Here is a 24,532-nt window from a genome sequence, read left to right on the forward strand (position 1 = left end):
TTGATTACAAATAAATCTATAAAATTAAATAAAATAAAATAAAATAAAATGATGAAACAGTGAGGAATCTCACCTGCCGGCACGATCTGAAAGATACAGGGATGCGATTGCTGGCCGACGGTGTTAGTTCCTCGACAGGTGAGCGCGCCGTAGTCTCTCTCGCTGGCCGGCGTGTACCGCAGCTCGCTCGTACTGCCGTTTAGTGTAGCTGGTAACAGATTGATCTGAGTATCATATCAGTATTATAGATTCGCAGTTTGGATCGTGATGCAAGAACCAGCTCATGACTAAGGGCCCCGTATGGGTTTGAAACTAGTCGGGCATACTCCGACCTAATACCACGTGAGTTTTAGCCGTTTCTTATAATCAATTAATAGGCTTATAGATGTTTATTCTCAAAAGAAACAGCCACGTAGTGAGATTTTTGACGGCCTCCGCGGCGCAGTGATATGTGCGGTGGATTTATAAAACGGAGGTCCTGGGTTTTCTTAATTGGTCCAGGTCTGGCTGGTGGCTTCAGCTAGTTACCACTCTACCGACAAAGACGTGCCGTCAAGTGATTTAGCGTTCCGGTACGATGTCGTGTAGAAACCGAAAGGAGTGTGGATTTTCATCTTCCTCCTAAAAGTTTTCATCTTAGATTACATCATCACTTACCATCAGGTGAGGTTGTATATATATATATCAAAATATTAATACACAAGTATAGGAGCGGTTTTTACACCAGTGTAAAATCAGCTTAAGGTCAGTGTGCACGGAGCAGTGAACATGCAGTAACTTATCAAACCCCGTTTTTTTGCTGGAATGCTGCAGCAAAGTTCTATATTTGATAATTGCGCCTATTATTACATCTCGCAGAGAAACGTTGAAACTCTCGCCACTGTTGTAGTACTGCAAAAGGGGCGTGACGTCACCAGGATCGGCATGCATAGAGCAGCGTACGTTTGCAGTGACTCGTGGAGCACCGCATCGAACATATGAGATGATGTCACACCAGTATGTTCTATATTTGAAAATTGTCCTAATTACCGTATCTCGCAGGAGAAACCTCGAAACTATCGCCACTTGCTAAAATGCCAAAGCAACGTGACGTCACCTGGGTCCGCGTGCACGGAGCAGCGAATATGCAGCGACTTATGGAGCACCAAGTATCTATTACCACGTCATACCACAGCACATTCTATATTTGAAATATGCTCTAATTACCGTATCTCGCTGGAGAATTTTCGAAGCTCTCGCCACTGATGTTGAACTGCCAAAGGAACGAGATGTCACCAGGATCCGCGTGCACGGAGCAGCGAATATGCAGCAACTCACGGAGCGCCAAGTATCTATTACCACGTCATACCACTGCAAGTTCTATATTTGAAATATGCTCCAATTACCGTATCTCGCTGGAGAAACGTCGAAACTCTCGCCGCTGTTGTTGAACTGCCAAAGCAACGTGACATCACCAGGGATCGCGTGCACGGAGCAGCAAACATGCATCGACTCATCAAGCCCCAATTATTTCTTACTACGTCATACCACAGCAAGTACTATATTTGAAATACACCAGCTACCGTATCTCGCTGGAGAAACGTCGACACTCTCGCCACTGTTGATGGAGTACCTAAGTAACGTGACGTCACCTGGGTCCGCGTGTACGGAGCAGCGACTTGTCGAGCTCCAATCATCTGTTACTACGTCATACCACAGCACATTCTATATTTGAAAAATGCTTTAATTACCGTATCTGGCTGGAGAAACGTCGAAACTCTCGCCGCTGTTGTTGAACTGCCAAAGGAACGTGACGTCACCAGGATCCGCGTGCACGGAGCAGCGAACATGCAGCGACTCGTCTAGCGCCGCGCCGACCACCTGCGGTGACGTCATGCCGCATACCGGCGCGTCTGTATGGCAAATAAATAATGACCCGCGTTTAGCCGCTAACAAACGTTCGGGGATTATGTGAAATTGCTTTTTGTTTTATTAACTAGCTTTTATACATGGCTTTGTTTGTGTTTATTTGATTTTCAGGGTTCGAGACTTCAGAATTAAAACGGATATAAGGTAAGAAGATTACTTTGGTGACCGTCTTTCTGTCTGTTCCTTTAAACCTACTCAGATCTACAGTACCTTGAAGCTGTGACAAAAACAAACTAAATAGATACGGCCTTTTATACCACAAAAATAGTTATGTAATAAGGATTGTAGCATGAGTAGTTTTTGTGCAATGAGGCGAAACCAGCACAATAGATAGCACGAATGCTACAATGTCTAATTACGTGCAGTGGCATACAATACTTTCTCTACATGATAAAAGAAATTGTAACAGTGTAGTACGATTTACCCGTGTGGTAAATTGTCATTGCCACCAGACGGCCTGTAGTAATGCATAGTTTTGTGATACTGTTTGAGGTTTTATATTGAGGAGATTATGAAATGGGAGTAGATTTTGACACTCATCAATCAACGGAATCAAAATTCATAAGTTACTTCCCGGTAACCTAGAACGTTGATGAATGAATGAAAGATGAATGGGAGCGGCAACAAAGGAACGACAACCCCTTCCCGAAGTCATGTTCACATCGGTACCGGGACGGTCGGTGAAGCCGGACATCGTAATCCAGGCTTCCCTGATGTCATCCATAAGGATTTCATCCTACAGTAAAAAAAAACTTAGAACTTTAACCTTGAAAGCGGGTAACAGGGGCATGCTGGATGCAGGCGACTAAATATCATGGTTCAGAAGTCCTTACAAGAGGAGGAGGTAGATTTTGAAAGCCATAACATCAAAAAACAAAACAACAAAGGCAATCTAACAACAAACAACTAAATAATAGCATTTCAACAATGAACCATCCCGTGCGATTCTACAGCGGAAGCGCGCAATTTACCTTGGCCAGATTATATGCACCTCACACGATAGCGTTTGGGATTTTGAAAAGGAAATTTATTCGTACCCGCGAACTATAAAGCAAAGCTCTATGAATTAAGTTGATGCCGCAAAACAACAGATTGCGGAGGTAATCCACACAATCAGAATAGGCCAAGAGATGGGACGTTTTTCCCAAAGCGAAAAAATATTCAAGATTAAAATAAAATAAATAAATAAATAAAATTTTTATTAACCAAAAATACAAAAAACCATAAGATTGCCTGTGGTCTCCACACTAGATTCTAAAAATAAGTTTAATCCAAAGAGTATAAATAATCGTATCCAAGGAAAAATAGTTTAATCTTCAGTTAAAAACGCGAATGTCACTCATCACGAAATATCGAAAATCACTTGACGAACAAAGATGAAATTTGGCTGGGAGGTACTGTAAAGTTAGTAAATTCCGTTAAGAACGGGTTTTGCGAGAGGGCCGGATTAAAGAGATTTAATAGCGGGCGAAGTCACGGACGTCCGCAATACGTCTTGTTTGTTATACATTGTACTTCTCCGAAAAAGCTGAACCGCTTTTTATGAATTTTGTGTGCATAATAATTATGATAGGTCTGAGAATGGGCTAATATCTTTTTTTCATACCCCTAAATGATAATATTGTACCTACCCAAAAATTATTCTAACCATGATTTATTAATTTCTCGCAAGACTAACTACTAACCTACCGAAATTTTTTTTTATCTATAAAAATAATTAATATAATCAAAAAATATTTTTAAAGAAAATTAATACGCTTATCGTAAATCGTTCACCAGCTCCTGCACTACAGTAATATTAGACAATAATTTCGGTGATTTACTGTTGGCACCGGCTTCCTCAGCGGCAATTACTATGCGGCCGGTCCGCAGGAAGGAAACGGTACGTCGATCCGAACCGCAATCATTTGAATACCTACTTGTAGACATGTCGGTATTTATTGCTCTGTAACTCATACGCCGCTTGTAAAGGGACATTTTATTATAATGTCCCGTCTACACTTCGTGATTTCAATCCCGACTTGAAAATGTTTTCTATATTGTCCGCTCTGCCATAAGTGATTCAACCTCGGACTTTTTTGTATTGATCAGGATATTTCACTGATTACTCTATTGGCATTAAATAAACAAAATAATTTTGATAATTTTCTGTTGGCACCACCGGCATCGGCAATTACTATGCGGCTAGTCTGAAGCCAAGATAAAGGTACAGTTTTGATGCACTAGTGTCTTATCTTTAGTATTAAATATCATTGGTTCCAAGTTTCATGATACCAAACCCAATTTTCGTTCTATAATACCCGCTCCACACTTTGTGATTAAACTCCCGACTTCTCAGAAACACGACTTTATTTACTGAATTTTGATCATAACATTTCAATAATTATAAGTAAAAATTATATCTTCATGAAATATACTGTTAACGGGAGCCGTGATAGCCCAGTGGATCTGACCTCTGCCTCCGATTCCGGAGGGTGTGGGTTCGAATCCGGTCCGGGGCATGCACCTCCATCTTTTCAGTTGTGTGGATTTTAAGAAATTAAATATCACGTGTCTCAAACGGTGTCCTGCAAACCAGAGAATTTTCTCAATTATCTGCGTGTGAACTCTGCCAATCTGCATTGGGCCAGCTTGGTGGACTATTGGCCTAACCCCTCTCACTCTGAGAGGAGACTCGAGCTCAGTAGTGAGCCGAACATGGATTGATAATAATGATACTGTTAACACTGCTTTCCCTGCGGCAATTACTATGCGGCTAGTCTGCAGCGAATGGAATCGTACGTCGATTCGAACCGCAATAATTTGAATACCTACTTGTAGACATGTCGGTATTTACAGCCGTTGTAACTCATATATAATGTTCCGTCTACACTTTGTGATTTCAACCCCAACTTGAAAATGTTTTCTTGCACGTTGTACGTTGTAAACTGTGTAATTTGACTCCCGACTTTCCAAAAACACAATTTCATTTACTGAACTCAGTATCATAACCATTGGCGTGGACTTCATAGATTCAAAAATGCTCTGCCTACAACAGAATACAAAGTTGGACAAGGAATTTTCCAATTTTCACTTACAGCGCATACCCTAGTTAAAAACCTTATACACGCCACTGACCATTACATTACATTGATTTATAATATATTTCTTTAATGCCCATTCTACAATTTCTACTTCGGACTTAAAACACGTGAGTTTATTTTCTGAATTTGTCAAACATTTCACTGATTTATTCATGTAAAATAATTTCGATTACTGTCGGCACCGCCTTTCTAACGGCAATTACTATGCTGCTGGTATGGTTTACTGAACTTTAATCATGACATTTCACTGATTTATCTGTTAACATTACTAAATTTAAATTTTTGCTTTGTTTTACTGCTAACACTGCTTTCCTTGCAGCAATTACTATGCGGCTAGTCTGCAGCAAAGAGAATCGTACCTCGATCTAAACTGCAATAATTTGAATACAATCCTGTCACCGGGCTATCAGGATACGACTGTCTTTGAGAAGTGTAGATACTCCACTTGTTATTTGGATTCTAGTTGTTATTTGGAAAAACTTATTGTCTCGACTACACTTTAAATTAATGTCTCGAATTGTAACCTTGTTACGCGACTTCACTTGAGATTTAATAGAAAGAAAGAAGAAAGAAAAAACATTTATTTAAAAAATTGTGCCATACACCATAATGCCTAACTAAGCACTAATTGTTGTGTCTGATGCTTCAACCACCTGATCAATTGAAAATCAAAACTAAAGTAGTTGAAGCATCAAAAACCACTTCGTCATGTTTGGCACAACCTTGAAAATCGAAATATTTCACTGATTTATCTATTTAATGACATTGCTAAGTAATTAGAACAATGGATTAATTATGGGGTAACTGAACAGACGTGAAAAAAGATTTTATTAAACAAAAGGCATGTATGAGGTCAGTGTTTCAAGCCAATCCTTTAGAAGTAATCATCTATTCAAAAACAATAAAATCAAACTGCCATTTATATGTATATTTGAAATGTTGCTATTCGTAAAAAATAATCCAACTCCATTTTCTAACCATAACAATTTATTCTGATTGCAACAATTTCAATGATTTACTATTGGCACGGCACCCCTTTGTGACAATTACTTACTTACTAAGCGGTCGATCGTACCGACAGTAGTTAAACGTGTTGATCTCCTACCGCAATTATTTGAATACCTACTTGTAGACGCATTGGTATTTATTGCTTTATTAACTTACTAGCGGACGCCCACGACTTCGTCCGCGTATTTCACCACATTAAGGATTGAATTTGAACAATTCTGTATTTTTTATTTACTAACTGACGCCGCGCGGTTTCATCTGCGTGATTCCTTTTCCCGTAGGAATAAGGGAATAATATATAGTTTATAACCTTTCTCAATAAATGGGCTATCTAACACTGAAATAATTTATCAAATCGGACCAGTAGTTCCTGAGATTAGCGCGTTCAAACAAATAATCTATTCAGTTTCAACTTTTCAATCAACTTTTCTATTAGAATAGATACTTTGCTTCGACAGTTTACTATAATGTCCCCTTTACACTTCACGATTTAAGTCGGAGTTGGAACTTTAAAACAAATTATTAACTGAACCTCTGTCGAAACTTATGCAAGTGTTCCGATTATGATTGCTAAAAACTTGTTCAAAAATTTTATGTTAATATAATTTAATAGGGAAGTTAAATAGTTTTAATCACTAGTAATTTATTATTCATTATTATAAGTATTTTCCTACTAATATTATATACGCGAAAGTTTGTATGGATGTTTGGATGTATGTTTGGACTCTTTTGTTTGTTACTTTTTAACGCCGCAACTACTGAACTGAATTGACTTAAATTTGGAATGGAAATAGGTTTTACTCTGAATTAACACATAGGTTACTTTGATTCCCGAGATTTGGGAAAACCTGATGATTTTGATGGTATGAATGTTTGTTACTCTTTCACGCCTCGGCTACTGAACCGAATAGCATAGCATTTTTATATTTTATTATTGATTAAAATCTCAAATTGAAACAACAAATACTGACTAGATATACCTACATTTAAATACTGCTGAGTCAGTTCAACGAGTTACATCTCAATAACACCTGTGTAGCTATTTCTTAACAATCTGGAATGATAAATGGATAGGACCGCAGAGGAAGGAAACGGGTACGTCGAACCCGAGCCACAATCATTTGAATACCTTTACGTACATCGCTATATAGCAACTATAGTCGTTACTTTGCTGTATCATGACATTTTTAGAAGCTTATAAATTGTCCTATTTTGTATTTAAAATTTTAAAAATAAATTAGAACTACTTCTTTCTCTCGATTTGATTCAAATAATGAAAGTTAGAACAAAATACTTTACAGAAAATGCATTGATTTCTATTCATTAAAAAATACTTTTTATTACATGCATTTATTGTTAAAATAGGAGGGGTGGAGGCTAAAATCGGTTTTCCAATTTAAGTTTTCTGTAACAGTATAGTATACTGATAAACGGTTTCATTTTAATTTAACCCTTAAAAGCTACAAGGGTGTTTTTACACCCATGTGACTTAGTTTTGTGTCTATAACTTTTTTCGCTTTTAACGCGGTGCCTTGAGATTTCGTATATTCTCCTAAGCCGACAATGACCCTATAACACGCGGTAAAAGAAGTTTTGCACTAGCCCTGGTTTAGAGATATACTCACAACCCGGTGTTTTACACCCATTGTAGTCATAGTGGGGTATTGACTTACAGTGTAAGTAATGTCAATAGTCAATAGTCAATGTCAATTTCAATTAGGCTTAGTTTACAAGCACTTTTGAAAGGTCAGGTATATTTATTGTTGATTCTTGTATTATAAGAAATGGTGATAATAATTAGTCGAAAACTTAAAATGAAATGTACATGGGAGTCATGGGAGCCCACAACAAACTCAGCCAGGTTTTTTCTTTTTTAGTTTATCACCATTTAAAAATAGGTGTAGCCAGTCATGTAATACATTTAATTTCTAAGCTTTTTTGTTGTTTATATATTCATTAACACTATAATAATATACGACTTTTATATAAGCTTGGTTTTAAAACTTTCAAATGAATGAAATGAATGAATTTTTAGTATTTGTGATTCAAACAACACATATCATAATAATTGTTATATTAAATATATATTGTTATTAACGTGTAAAGGGGCCATTATAAGTCGTATCCGACATTGGATATGCAAATAAGGATATGTGCTGATTACACAGGATATGTTATGGGCTATGTTTTATGAGATAACAATTTAACAAGTTAGACGTAAATCTTGATAGAGGCAAGTTGAAATGTACAACTTTATTCGCTTATGTACAGGGGGATTTTATTTTCTTACAAGTTTAAATTTAAATCTTTTATTATTTTGCAAGTAGATAGCGCAAAGTTGCCTGACTATACTCGATTAGTTGACCTACCTACAGTTTTATAATGTAGGTACCTAATTTTTACTCAACTAAGTTTTAGCGAAAAGAAAGATTTGTGATGCTAGAAACTCATTTCAAACTAATTGGGATTTGATTTATGTACATTGTTTGCACCCACGTGCGTCTATGACTTTATGAAATGGTTTGTCGTTGTTTATTGGCAGATCTCATTGTGCCATTTTTTTGTTATAGCCCTCAATCACACGACAGTTTTTTTAACGGAGGTTTTAAAAGCGTTCAAATATAGTATGTAGGTAAATGAAGGTATATTTCCAACGCCCAAAATTGAAAATGCAACACTGCTCGAAAAAAAGCGTCGTATTTTAAAAACGCTGTCGTGTGAACTTTACTTTACTTGGGAATGCATTTGTTGTGTTTGAACGCTTTTTAACGTCCGTTGAAAAAATTCTCGTGCGAATGAGGGCTTATGGGTCGGAAATGCACTTTCGAATTCAGTTAGTCATAAACGTTACAACTTATCCATAGACATACATTAGACTTTTACATTATATAATTAGTATTCATATGTACTATTTATATGCATATTATAAAATCAGCTATCTTAAAAAGTACAACATAACATGGACATTACTTTGGGGTTAGATAGTGATGCGTGTATTGTTTAAGTGTATTTATTTAGATTAAATTTCACAGTACCCCATACATGAAACACCCTGTATATAGAAACGCGATTGCTGAAAAATAAATTTACATGTAATCCCATAGGCGTTAACTGTGCCGCTTGATATTAAAGTCGTAAATACAAATACACGCCCATACAGCCGTTGTTTTGCTTAGCTGTTGATTATATAGATTGTAACGAATGTAAGGCGTTGTAATATATTACATTTAAGCGTATAGCTGGCATATAATTATAGATGCATACAATTAGTTGTCAGGCTTTTTAAACGGTACCATCACCATAAAACCGCATTGGAGTATATTATCTAGCTCCATATCTCCGTACCTATATAAAAGGCTTAGCCTATAGTCATCATTATCAAGCCATATTCGGCTTACTACTGAGCTCGTGTCTCCTCTCAGAATGAGAGGGGTTAGAACAATAAATAGTCCACCACGTTGGCCAATGCGGATTGGCAGACTTCACACACGCTGATAATAATTAAGAAAATTTTCTGGTATGTAGGTTTTCCTCATGACGTTTTCCTTCACCGTTTGAGACACGTGATAAAATGCACACAACTGAAAAGTTGGAGGTGCATGCCCAGACCGGATTCGATCCCACACTCTCCGGAATCGGAGGCAGAGGTCATATTCACTGGGCTATCACGACTTATAGCGAACAATAGGCTGATAATGATAATAGTGATGAGCAAATAAATTCAGGGTACTTATAACTGTAACTATATTTTTCATGTGCAACAAAGAATTTGTCTATCTATACTTAATTAAAGGTTGAATAAAATATTCTTTTAATATCGCATTATCATTATTTTAAACCCAATTGCATGTGTGTTTTAAGAACTATCACAGGAAATGACGGTGTAAATCCCAAGAGAATAGATAAGCTGACACTGAATTGCAACGAATTACACTTCTCTACTATATCGCTTCCTATGTTAGTGTACACTTACACTAACATAGGAAGCAATATACTAATATTATAAATGCTCTCAATAAAAGTAAAGGCGGATTTATATTTGTCTGACGTGTCGTGTCGTGACGCATCAGAACAGAATCGGTATTGTACATTTTGTATGACAACGTTTACACTTATTGTGACATGTCGTGATGGCTTCTGATGTGTCATACAAAATGTATGAAACCTATTCTATTCTGATACGTCACGACACGACATGTCAGACAAATATGATTCCGCCTTAAGTCTGTTTGACTATCAGTATGTCTGTTATCGCGTCAGACCAATTACCATAGGACCTGCTTTGCTAGACGTTACCCCTCTGTCCAAAGTATATGATCATGATCTAACGTCTGCGTCTATAGAATCATCGTGTTAAAATTATACTTGTGTGTATTGTGATTTAAATTTATAGTTGTGTGTAGTGTATGGATGTTCCGTCACTTTGAAGCGTGTCTCACACAATCTATTTCATCTACCAAAATAAATAAAAGGTGGATCAGATTATTGCTTTCATTGCCAATAACTTCCACTAACAGTTCACAGAAAAATCGCAACACGGTCCTTATTCGACGAAAAATAGTCCGAACTTAGCCAACCCTACCTTGTTTATTTGTGTTTAATATTTTCAATGTGTGAGTTAATAAATAATAAAGTAAACCTGGTCATCCTCAAAAAACGACAGACAATTTTGTTGGTAAAGAGTGCGATACAAGTCCTAAGGTAATTGGTCTGAGATTACCGCTTAGCGCTTCACTACTGAACCGTTTTGATTAAAAACGGTAGGATTAAATGGGACCTTGGAGCAGAACATAGGCTACGTTTTATATCTTTCTACTCTCTACTCACATTGCACCCGTAAAGTGACGCTGTCACTTGACGTTTCACCCCGCGCGTTCGCAGCGCGACACGCGTACCGGCCCGCTTCTTGGCGCGTCACACCTTGCATCACTAGTGACCTCGTGCTGACGATTATACCCGACGTCATGTTCTGCGTCACGGCTCTGTCCTACAAAAATGACACTATTAATTTTATTTTTAAAAAGTATACCATTAAATGAATGTTTTTTTTATCTTAAAGGAATACCTACTGGGTATATCTCATCATAGCCAAAGTTGTTAATATTACTTTTTAAAATACACAATGTGGTTTTTATTGATAGAGGGTAAATTCAAAAGAAGATTTAATTTTAGAACTGAGCCCACGCAGACAGTTACAGGCGTTCGCTAGTTTTTAACCAACTTCAAAAAAAGGAGGAGATTTCTCAATTGGAGCGTACTTATATATATTTTTTATGTGTCTTCGCACATAACTTCATCGTTTATGAATCGAATCTCTTGATTCTTTTTTTTATTAGAAAGGAAATATTTCGAAGATGGTACCATGATAAGGAAACCAGAATCTGATGATGGGATCCTGGAGAAAAAGTGGTCAACTTTTGAAAATCCTAGGGGCGGGCAGTGCGTTTCCTAATTTTTTCATAAAATATTTTAAAGAACTAAAATTTCTTGTAGGACTGGGGTCGATCTGATGATGGAGCCGAATCACAGACAAGGAAACTCGTCAACGGCTTACAGCAGTTATCTTGTCTTATCTAACGGTCTAATACGAGTATAATATTTATTTCACACTACATTGTAGCAATGTGGTTAGACCCACCACTCTCAATAAACATCCCCTCTATTATAAGAAGGGAGGTCTAGCTATGTAGGGGGCGGTAAAATAATAATAATATTTCTCATAATACTCGTTTTTTGATTGATGTCAATTGACAACTGACAAGTTTTTACCTTTAATATGTGTCATAGAACAATGCAATTATATCAGCAATGCCTCAATTGAACTATTAACAGAATTACTCGTACTTCAGCACAATGATCGATTAGCACTCACATTATTGCCGCACTGTAGCGGTATTACGCCCTTGGGATTAAACTCATTTGTTACCTTTGTACGACGTTATATTGTTACAGCTATTTTTTAAGCGAACCCTCTCAGATATGAAAGAAAGAAAAATTGCTTTTATGGTTATCGTTTTGATAGTAAAAGCTGAAACTAACTTAAATTGTTTATATATAACATACATATCTTGAATTGTTTATATAACAATATTTTACTATTTTGAATTTGAACAATCTTTTAGCTCATTTACTGTTAAAGAGCCTCTTTACTGTTAAAGAGCAGGTCATTTCAATTTGGTACAGTCATTAATCATCATAATCATTAGCCTATTTAAATAGCCCCACTACAAGGCCAGATCTCTCTCCTAAAAAAGAGAATTTAGAGCTTTTAGATTAAACTCAGCATGCTGCTCCAATTTAGGTTGCTAAGCTTAGAATGATGTCGTTCGGGTTGAGCGAGCTGAGAGTCAGCATCACTAACGGACTGTATGGGGGGACGAGTTCATTACTCACATTGTGGTACCAAGAGATCCTGTGTTCCCGCGGGTTGGCACGCACGCTGCACTCGAAGTACACGTCGTCGCCCTCCTTGATGTCGTGGGGGTTAAGCGTGCTGCCGAGGGTCAGCATCACCAACGGACTGTCTGGGGGACGAGTTCATTAATAGACTCTTACACTATAATATTTACATATGTATACGAACATCATTATTAGTGCCAATATGCGTTGTCTAATGTTATCATAACAATAGTGAAGTGAACTGAAGTTCTGTTCACCTTTTTAGTGAAAACCCATGGCCTAAAGCGAGGCAGCGCTAAACAAAGTATATTCAGTTAGAAGAATGCCCTATCCTTCGGCTGTCAAACCGAGATATCTATACTAATATTATAAAGAGGAAAACTTTGTTTGTATGTTTGTTTGTAATGAATAGGCTCAAAAACTACTGGACCGATTTTAAAAATTCTTTCACCATTCGAAAGCTACATTATCCACAAGTAACATAGGCTAAATTTCATTTTGGAAAAAATAGGGTTCCGTAAGATATTTGGGTTTTTCGGACACAAGGTGTAAAAAATCAACCAGAAAAGTTACTTATTTTGCGTACGCTGCCTAAACTATAAAAGATAGAACCATAAAATGTTCTAATTAATTGTAGATCTTAAAAATATCTACAAAAAAGTTCGTGACACACTATATATGTCGAGTGAGGCACAACAACCATTTTTTATTTAAAAATTTTGAATTTTTTTTGGACTACATTTAAAAGCATTTATTTTACTTATGCTATTAACCCTTATCAAAATAAATGATTTCATCACTAAGTACAGTTTATGTAGTTAATATTTGGTCTTTGAATTATTAAAATTAGACGTTCGGTTTTGAAGTTAGGGCGATATTAAAATATTACGATTTCTGCTGCATGGCCCGTTGCGAAATAGTGATAGTAGTAGTAGAAAGCTCACATCGAGTTTCACGCAGACGGAGTCGCGGGCGTCCCCTAGTAATGTATAAGCCTGATGTGCCGGAATTTTACCAGAACTGTAATTTATAGTCTATATACAAATACACCGAAATACACCGATTTTTGGCTGTAGCTTGACAAGCATAGTAAAGTATAGAGAACGAGATCTATCAGAAAGAGCATAAAGACATTATTTTTCCTATTCGCATACCTTTTTAATCTAAAGCTAGTATATCCTACACGAGCATACCAAGAATGTAAATCGTTTGGCTCTACATATATGCCACTACCGAAGCCGCAGTAGACAAAGCCCGCTCATAACAGTCTCCTTTATATCTCCAACCGCAAGCATGCAGTATCGGCCAGTAGACACTGACTCGGGCGTGTAATGCCGTGCGCTTCGCCGCCGACGACAATTACGACCGCATGTAGGGTTGCTACACATTTAAAAAGCACGATAATAAATAATGCATATCTACTGTTTGCTTTAATGCTATTACCATAGATTTCTACCAAGCATTACAATTCTTCAGGGCTGCATCTGTGCCAGTACCGAAGTCGCAGTAGACAAAACCCGCTCATAACAGTCTCCTTAATAATCTCCAGCTGCAATTATGCAGTATCCGTCAGTAGACACTGACTCGAGCGCGTAATGCCGTGCGCTTTGCCGCCGACGACAATTACGACCAAATGTAGTTTTAATGCTAACACCATATATTTCTACCATGAATATAAATAGTTCGGCGCTACATATATGCCACTATTGAAGCCGCAGTAGACAAAGCCCGCTCATAACAGTCTCCTTTATATCTCCAACCGCAAGCATGCAGTATCGGCCAGTAGACACTGACTCGGGCGTGTAATGCCGTGCGCTTCGCCGCCGACGACAATTACGACCACATGTAGGGTTGCTACACATTTAAAAAGCACGATAATAAATAATGCATATCTACTGTTTGCTTTAATGCTATTACCATAGATTTCTACCAAGCATTACAATCCTTCAGGGCTGCATCTATGCCAGTACCGAAGTCGCAGTAGACAAAACCCGCTCATAAAAGTCTCCTTAATAATCTCCAGCTGCAATTATGCAGTATTGGCCAGTAGACACTGACTCGAGCGTGTGATGCCGTGCGCTTCGCCGCCGACGACAATTACGACCAAATGTAGGGTTGCTACACATTTTAAAAAGCCGATGATACCTGCTATTTGTTTTAATGCTAACACCCTATATTTCTACCATGAATATAAATAGTTCGGCGCTACATATATGCCACTATGGAAGTCGCAGTAGACAAAGCCCGCTCATAACAGCCTCCTTTATTTCTCCAACCGCAAGCATGCAGTATCGGCCAGTAGACACTGACTCGAGCGTGTGATGCCGTGCGCTTCGCCGCCGACGACAATTACGACCAAATGTAGGGTTGCTACACATTTAAAAAAGCCGATGATACCTGCTATTTGTTTTAATGCTAACACCATAGATTTCTACCAAGCATTTCAATCCTTTAGGGCTGCATCTGTGCCAGTATTGAAGTCGCAGTAGACAAAACCCGCTCATAACAGTCTCCTTAATAATCTCCAGCTGCAATTATGCAGTATCGGCCAGTAGACACTGACTCGAGCGTGTAATGCCGTGCGCTTCGCCGCCGACAATTACGACCGCATGTAGGGTTGCTTACTCGTTTTACAATTATTCGTTATTCAATGACATGCTAGCCCTTTAATGCGTTATCATCTAAGGTCTAAGATGGAAGCGGGCTAATTTAGAAGAAGCACAAGCTTATTTTATCCATACCTCTGACGATTTCTACGCGGCATCGTACCGGAACGCTAATACGAGTTTGTCAGTAGAGTGGCAACTAGCCATAATATAATTCTCTAAACTGACGCGAGCTTGAAATCGAATACAGGACCTTTCAGATGAAAACCACAGCAATACCAACAGCGCCAGAGAGTCGTTAAATTGAGGACATTTTGAATTTGGTTCTCAAACAGTGTCGATCCTTATGCTTTAGCATAAGACAGATTTAAGCAAAACAGCATGCAATATACTCCTTTCTACCTTCACGTTTAATTCCATCCGTGATAGCTTCACTAACACAATTTATTCAGACATCTGCAGCGAGATTTGTCCATATTATCGGGGTGGCAACCCTACCAGTGGCTCGCGTTTGACGTCCGTCTCTTTGATCGCACCGATTGCAGCTCTTGATCCGAATAAATTGAATCTCACATAGCGACGCTCCATGTACTGTTTTCTAGTTGACTAGAATCTATCAGTCAAAGGGATGCGACGGAGAACAAGTGCCACTTAACGCTAACGAAATGTGGACACTTGTTGAGAGAGTTGAGGGTAGATGCAAAAAGCTCAATGCAGTTGGACGGTGAAATGTCAACCGTCCACTAAAAGCGCGCACGATAAGTTCGTGGCCAAAAACGGAACTAATCAAAAGAGCCGCCTCTTGTCGTCTATCTCTATCTATCTCTTGGCGGGTAAAAGAGATCACTGAAGCTGGCAACATTTGCGCTGCCAGTTGCGCGTACACATATGCTGCGCGCACTCTATATAAGAAATGGTTCAATTTGAGAATGACTCGTCAAAAATCCTAACTCAAAATATTTAATGTTCTATACAAAATGTTGGTTAGTGGTTATTAATTTCAAGCACTATCCCCGGGGAATATTGAATAGCTTAGTTATATAACAAAAGTTATACAAGTATAGTATAGTATAGTAGCCGGGGTTATAATACGGGGTTAAAATATATAGCCTATGACATTCACAAATAACGTGGCTTTCTAGTGGTAAAAGAATAGTCAATATTCATTTATTTCAATAAGGCTTTGTTTACAAGCACCTTGGAAACGTCAAGTATTAATATTATAAGATAATGGTGATAATAAATAGTCAAAAACTTGATAGCGTCATAGTCCAGTGGAATGACCTCTGCCTCAGACTTCGGAGGGTGTAGGTTCGAATCCGGTCCGGGACATGCACCTCCAACTTTTCAGTTGTGTGCATTTTAAAAATTAAATATCACGAGTCTCAAAACGGTGGAGGAAAACATCGTGACGAACCCTGCATACCAAAGAATTTTCTTAATTCTCTGCGTGTGTGAAGTTTGCCAATCCGCATTTGGCCACCGTGATGGCCTAACTCCTTTCATTCTGAGACTCGAGCTCTCTCTCTCTCTCTCGAACTCGAGATTAATGATGATGAAAACGTGAATTTCAACTACTTTAAGCGACTTAACGTTTTGACACGATATGAAAAGACTGATGGAAGTGGGCTTCTTTAGAACAGGCACAACCTTTTCACCTGTTCCAAAGAAACCCACTTCCATCTTAGACTGCATCGTTACTTACCATCTGGTGAGATCAAAGCTAACCTGTAATAAATGAAAAAAAAAACGAAAAAACTTAAGGACCCAAAGTAATGTTTAATAAAAGGAGTACTAACATACTACATTCAGCTTGAGCTGATCGTCGATCACTTTCCCGGGGAGAGCGGTGTTGGATGCCACGCACTTGACAGTCACGCCGTGGTCTTCCGGCGATGGACTGAAGACCAGGGTACTGACTGACCAGGTCTCGTTTGAGTGGTCAGTTACCTGTGGGTAGATATATTCATCATTATCAGCCTATTGAATGGCATACTGCAGGGTAAGCTCTACATCCTTCTAAATAAGTAAATTACCAGACCAACAAGGCAGTTATAGCTTGGCTAGTTCGATGACACTCCCGTGATATGCGGGGGACGGGAGGGGAAGGACTGCGCTGGTATGAAATTGTGCGCGCACGGGACAGAGAGAAGGACTAGGCGGGTATAAAGTCGTGCGCGCGGGGCTAGCTACCCGCTCCCGGCCCCCGCGGACCATCGGGAGTGTTATGAATGAATTTGCCAAGCTGTAGTCTTGTAGTTATAATATAATTATTTTAACTGCCTCATTGGTTTGGTTTCAAACTACGAGATCCAGGGTTCAACGCCTGGGTCGACCTATGAAATAGAGCATTTTCTTCTTCCGAGGAATGTTCAGTAAATTATTAGCTCTTGGGAAGTGTCACCCATGCCTCGGAGAGCAAATTAATCCAATGCCAGTTAATGAATTTTATTATAACTGACAAACTTGGGTGCCAAGATTTTGATTTTGTTTAAAATTTATTTTGATTTGACGCTGTGTCCTGTTGATTAATCCTATTGCTTGGATAAGAAATCAAAAGTGCCAATAAAAACTCTTTGACTCATATTTCCCCGTAAGTATGTTGTGTTTTAAAAGTTCTTGCCAATTCTGATTTTGCACTGAATTACCCCGCACCAGAAAGCGCAGTGTTGGTCGACCCCCGCCAGGTGGACTGACGACATCAAGCGAGTCGCAGGTATTCGCTGGATGCAGGCGGCTCAGTATCGTGATGTTTGGAAGTCCCTACAAAAGGCCTATGTCCTGCAATGGACGTCCATCGGCTGATATGATTATGATGACTGAACTACGCAGATATTTCGAAGCAGCAATCAATCAATCAATTTATTTATTTGCAGATATATGCATTATATATACACAGGTGGTCGATGTAGATGATAAATGTATCTTGCCATGCAAATTATTTATTAAGTATTTAATGATTCAAATGACAATTTCACCATTTAAAATTTACATCTTTACAATAATTTTATAAGTAAACATTTTATAATTATATTACTAAAAATAGTTAGTGTGAAAATTTTAAATATGTAATATTCAATTATAATATGAAAAGATTAAACATGTGACAAAAAAAAATATTGTATATGTACCTAACCTATATATAAGAAAAAATTAAAATATGTATGAAAATAAAAATAATATCAACTTAAATATTCATTTACACTGTAGAATGCAAAATAAATCAATTCAACATCAAGTACTTACTTTGTCTTTCTCGAAGCTTCTATTGTCTTTGTACCAGGATATCTGCGCTGGAGGCCGGCTGCCTTCAGCGATGCACCGCAGCGTCGCCGCTGAGCCAGCTAGCAGTTGCTGCGGTCGACTCACCAGCGATATTGACAGAGGTGCCACTGATGGGAACATAACACAGAGTTATAACACATAACATAACAATAACAACAACAAAAATGGAATGTTGAGTCAACTATTAATAGTCGTTTTAGTCAATGGTCTGATAGCGAAAAGCTTTGACCAACACCTTGAGAAGCTAGCATAACAATAACTCTGTGTTTCCTGACACGTACAATTTGAGCACCTTCAAGGAAAGTATGAATAGGCATCTTCTAGGCAAGCGTGCTTTATCTTAGGCCTGTTGCTTTTCATCAGGCATGATTGTAGTCAAGCGCAAGAATATACAACTTACACAAAACTACGCAGAACAATTGAATATTGAGTCAACTATTTCATGTTCCGATAGTCATTTCAGTCAATGGTCTAATAGCGAAAAGCTTTGTTGACCAACACATCTGCTGGATTAAGGGTCGGTTTTAGAAGGTAGTGATTCTTGAGACGGCGCGTATTGTGAGGAGGTTTTTCACTCTGGAGCCCTGACCACCGGTTGCTTGGGCACTAAAATGCCCCGCAGCGGAAGGGTTAATTTTTTTTTATAATTTTTAATAGTGTTCTGTATTACTTATTTTTTGTATTTTATCAATATTGTTTAAAATTATAAAAAGAACAAAAAAATAAATGCAAGAAAAAAAATTACACAACAATATTATGGCACATAAAAACGCACTCATAGTTCAGCAGAACAACATATAACTCTGTATTAAATGTTCTGGCAAAAATCTTAAAGAGAAAATGAAATTCATAGAACCAGATCCTACAATTCCAAATTAATTGCTCTATGTGAATCTAAAGTATCTAAAAACTTCGCAAAGACAAACAAAAAGAACATCAAAATTGGTTCAGTAGTATAGGAGGTATGTGATATAGGTACACCTATTCTAATTATTAAATATTTAAAGAACTATGACACCTCCTTAGATAATATCGAAGTTGTAATTGATAATTGTTGTATCAAAACCCAGACAGCGGAGTATTATAGTATAGCGCCTGTAATAAGTTATACTCGGTTACAATCGTAAACCCGAGCGGCCTCTCCGATCGGCGGGCGAGCGTCTCTATCTGCATGTCGACGCCCGCCGCCCGCCGCCTCTACCCTTCAGCATACCTACCATCAACTATAATAGCGACTCAACTGCAGACCTAAACTGAACTGCTTCGATTTTTCGTACCACGAAGTCCTTTATCCGACCAATTGACGCTGTACCGAAAAATAACCTAAACTGAGTCGCTAACGGAATCCATTCATACGCCTTCTCGTACTATGAAGTCATCTTGTAACCTAAACTGAATCGTTAAGCTGTCAAACTGAGCCGACCAAATAAAGTTACTTATATTGTGGCTGGAACTGAATCGTTTTCACGTATTTTACTTATAATTGATTAAAAATTAATAAATTAGTATTAGTATTAGTACATAAATAATTTCTGGAAGCTTGTAGTGATGTTTGATAAATAATACTTTTCGATTTTATGAAAAACGAGTGAAATAAATAGTAAGTACGCGTAAACAAAGACGACGCTTCATTTGGGAACAAAAGGATCCTTTGTTCGATTTATAGTAGATGTCTATAGAAATGGTGCTAATTTTATATGCCGTATGTGCGTAAACAAAAAAGTGCGTAATGTGATGCAGTGTATTTAGTAAAGTAATTAAAATGCAATGCGTGCAGCAGGTAAGTGCAGTGTATTAATAAAAAATAGGTACATTGTGCTTTCTGTGCCAGACAAAAGTTTCATAAAATAATATATTTAAACAACTTTTTGACAAAATATTAGGGTCATTTGAAGCCAAATGTTCTGGCTTGAGAAGTGTAAACATAGATGTGGCGAACTACCTCTAAGTCTCGTGTTTCTCTAAAAAAAATACCACTTAAAATTCTTGTATTGAAATGGATGGTAGGTACTTATGTTTGTCCACCTACACTGCTTAATAAATCGTAACTAATATTATACTAACAGCATACATTGTTTGTTAAGTAATTTAACTATAATATTTAAGATAAACTAACAATTTAAAGTTAAAACCAAAATAAATTCAAACTTCGCGCTTTTCTTTTGACTTTTTGTAGCGTTGTCTCTCTCAAACATATTGCTATTCAACCGCAGATCAGAGACAAATGTCGATCATTCATTCAATATAGACGATTCAAATGCTATTCAGTTTAGGAGATGTCATGGTACGAATTAAAAACGATTCAATATAGGCACCGAAGTTGAATAGCGTCGGATTTGGATCGCTAGGATAAAGTTGATAGTAGCCCTCCAGTGCGTTCCGAACCATCGAGCTATGCGTGTGCGCGGTTATGCTTGCTCCCTTACGTACTCGGGAAAGTCCGTAGCGTTTGTTTCTCGCATATGTTTACCTCTGTTGTAAATGTTCGGTTTTATATGTTCAATATCGTGTAATAGTGGGTTTTATTTGACATTAAACGTCTGTTTGTTTTAAAGAACTGATTTTCTTTGTTTAAAACCCGCCATAATAGGTTACTTCTTCTCGTAAATACATACTTACATAATTTTGAAAACTTAACCCTTAATTGGTAGTTAGGTAAAAATTTTTTCATCATTTCGTTAGCTTAAGTTCAAATTGAATTTTTCATGCAATTTTTACTTGATCCATCGAGAAAACTACACCTACATTTTATAATGTTTCATTTGGAACATTTTTTAATTGTTCTTCGTTCGTATTTGCAATTCTAGCGAATGGACGCAATCCGCTTAAAAAGTCTCATCCACCCAAAAAGCTCGTACACACAAAAAAAGGTAGGAAACTTTTCCGTTTTGTTGTCTACGGTTTTAAGGTTTTATTACGAAACAATGTATTTTAATTGCGGTTTCCTTGTTTTTTCGACAATTAATAATAATTGTTTCACTTTCAAAATAAAAAGTCAGACATGTGTTTTTGACCCGTATGTAGATCATTATGTAAGTATGTGCCTTCGTATATATTAGTTCCAGGGTTCGACTACTGGGTCGGGCTACGAAGTACTAAGGCTTTTATATGTATATAGAAATTTTCATTAATAATCCTCAGTCCGAAGTTGGAAAATTGGTGGTGTTATAGCTTGAAAAATTTGTTCGTAACACTGCCCATGGTTCGCGGGGGCCGGGAGGTGGTAGCGATGAAAGATAAACCCACAACTGATGCACCCACTTCCAGCATCTGCCTCGCGCGCACGACTTCACACCCGCGCAGTCCTTCCCTCACCGTCGCCCGCATATCATGGGAGTGTCATCAAAAACCTGTCAAGCTATAGATATCCCTGTCTCGGAGAGAGCAAGATAGAGAGCAAGAGAGCAAATATAGTTTTAATATGACTGTATTTCAGATCCATGTCCAATGTCCATTTTCTCAAAACTACTGACTCGATTTGATTTATATAACAGCATATTTACACACCTGAACTGGGTCCTAACTGAAAATCAGTGCTGCATACTTTTTTTTTTTGTGTGTAGGAAGTATGTGGCAAAATGCTGAGTTGGGGCCTTTTTCTAGGTTATGCCGCATATTGCAGGGCGTTCTTCTTTTATTACTCTAGCTATAAGCTATAGAATTTAATACTTAGGTATTGTAATATGTGGCACTACTTAAAAATAAAGATATATATATTTTTTTTAAATAGAGATATTTTTCTATTTTTTGGGAATGTTTTAAGTTATTAAAATAAACATATAGATAAACAAAATGTTATAATAATTATGTTAAAAATATTACTGGTTGACGCCCGTGGATTCACCCACTTAGTTCCCGTTACCGTTGAAAAACCGGAATAAAATATATCATAAGACACTTACAAAAAACGTAGCTTTTTTATTGCTCAAATTTTTTTCAAAATTGGTTGAGTAAATCCAGATCCACAAACTCACAAACTTTATCTCTTTATAATCTACTAGCTGACGCCGTGCGGTTTCACCCGCGTGGTTACCATTCCTTTAGGAATATGGGGAAAATGTATAGCCTATGGCCTTCCTCGATAAATGGGCTATCTAACACTGAAAGAATTTTTCAAATCGGACTAGTAGTTCCTGAGATTAGCGCGTTCAATCAAACAAACAAACTCTTCAGCTTTATAATATTAGTATAGCAATCTATACTAATATTATAAAGAGGTAAAGTTTACAGTGTTGTAACTCGACTAAACCGATTTTTTATTTTTTTTTTACAACTACAAAGCCGCGAAATTTGTGAATGTCAAAGAGTATATTGTATCTCCGTTTTGAGGGAACTAAGCGGGAGAAACCGCGAAACATCTACTAGTAATATTAGTATAGATGTCCTTACGATTCATTTCAAGTCTCACAGCTTTCTCCTGAGGCGGTACAAGGTTGGTGTTGGCGGCTCTGCATTTGAAGGTCTTGTTGAGGTCCTCCCTCCTCACGTGTTGCAACTCCAATCGGTTGACGACCACGTGGGTGTCGGTCTTCTCACCGATGTACTGCGTGGCTGATAGACCGTCTATTAGCCATGTTACCACTGGTTCTGGGCGACCTGCGGGTAAAAGAATGCTAAATTAAAGACTTAACGGTAGGTTGTGCAAATTATTACGTAATATGTAATATGATTCCTGTTGTATAATTCAAATAATTTACATATATATTTTTTTATCCGTTCTGTATTTTAAATTAAGTATCATAATAGTTTAGTGCAGTTGTTTAAGGTATAAAAATGATTATCGTAATTAGAAGATTTCCTCACCAGTAAAATATTAATATTGTAAATAAATTTTAAACTTTAGATTTAGACAGTTGCATGCGGTTTTTACCTATAAAAAGATTTTGCATTTTATCTTTCTGCTCCTTGCATTTATGTTTTTATAATTGTATTATTTGTATGTCTGTTGGTAGACCAAATGAAGAGAGAAAAAAAAGAAAAAAGTATAATCGCTCGGACTCATCACCGAGGGGTGGTGGTTCGATCCCTGCCCCTTTTGACTATTGTAGTATCTACTCATAATGCAGTCTTTTCCGACTAGTAAGAGAGGAATAGGAATATTGGTCATATTTAAAAGACATAGCAAATATTCTTTAAAAAAATTAAAGTAAATTTAAATGTATAACTTCATGATTAGCAATCCATATTTGGTTCACTTTTGAGCAGTAGTTTCCTCTCAGAATGAGAGGGGTTAGGCCAATCGTCCACTACGCTGGCCCAATGCTGATTGGCAAACTTTACACACGTAGAGAATTAAGGAAATTCGCAGGTGCGGATTTTCATTCTACTCCTAATAAATTAGCCCGCTTCCATCTTAGATTGCATCATCACTTACCAGGTGCGATTGTAGTCAAGGGCTAACTTGTAAATAATAAAAACAATAAAAAAGGTATTCAATCATATGATACATTTATAATAATTATTGTAGAAAAAGCTTGCGTTGCGATTTAGTTGTCTGGAACTTTGCCAATACTGCAAGTGAAAAGCTGAATTTTCCTACTATGCACCCAACACCATACCCTTTATTGTTAACGGCTAGTAAAATAAAAGTTTAATACTTTTCTTAACATTTTCCAGCTAAACTTTACAAACTCACTCTAGTGGAAAACTAGAAAACATCTAATACGTAATAAAACTAAAAAAAAAAATATTAGCCACTAGCCGACGCCTCGCAGTTACAACCGCGTAGTTCCTGTTCCCGTGAGAACATGGAGATGAAATATAACCTATAGTACTAACAAATAACGTGGCTTTCTAGTGGTAAAAAGAATTTTCCAAATCGGTTCAGTAGATCCAGAGATAACCCCCTACAACACCACAAACTACCTCTAATTAGTAGAAATATTTATTACTATAAAAGAAAGTTATCGACCGCGCCTATCTGTCTGTCTGTTCGCGTAAAACACAAATGCAATTATTACCAATAAATAGAGTGATGCATGAGGTTTTGGTATATTTTTTTATTTTATTCTTTACAAGTTAGCCCTTGACTACAATCCCACCTGACGGTAAGTGATGATGCAATCGAAGATGGAAGCAGGCTAACTTGTTAGGAGGAGGATGAAAATCCACACCCCTATGTGTTTCTACACGACATCGTACCGGAACGCTAAAGCGCTTGGCGGTACGTCTTTGTCGGTAGGGTGGTAACTAGTCACGGCCGAAGCCTCCCACCAGCCATAGTATTTATCAAATTTAAATCGG

The 24,532-nt window shown here is 37.5% G+C and overlaps 1 protein-coding gene across 1 annotated transcript in view; it reads right to left on the reverse strand.

The window, feature by feature from the left end:
- LOC112046945 (hemicentin-2-like) overlaps nucleotides 1-24,532 on the reverse strand; it is a 202,424-nt gene that overhangs the window by 19,532 nt on the left and 158,360 nt on the right. The window contains exons 7-13 of the mRNA XM_052888103.1: nucleotides 22,679-22,885; nucleotides 18,251-18,396; nucleotides 16,804-16,954; nucleotides 12,393-12,523; nucleotides 10,827-10,986; nucleotides 1,731-1,892; nucleotides 74-208 (exon numbers count right to left, since the gene is read on the reverse strand). Coding sequence (XP_052744063.1) covers nucleotides 74-208; nucleotides 1,731-1,892; nucleotides 10,827-10,986; nucleotides 12,393-12,523; nucleotides 16,804-16,954; nucleotides 18,251-18,396; nucleotides 22,679-22,885 — 1,092 coding nt within the window. The remainder of the gene's footprint in view (nucleotides 1-73; nucleotides 209-1,730; nucleotides 1,893-10,826; nucleotides 10,987-12,392; nucleotides 12,524-16,803; nucleotides 16,955-18,250; nucleotides 18,397-22,678; nucleotides 22,886-24,532) is intronic.

This window comes from Bicyclus anynana, chromosome 21 (genome assembly GCF_947172395.1).
Source record: "Bicyclus anynana chromosome 21, ilBicAnyn1.1, whole genome shotgun sequence".
Lineage (NCBI taxonomy): Eukaryota > Metazoa > Arthropoda > Insecta > Lepidoptera > Nymphalidae > Bicyclus > Bicyclus anynana.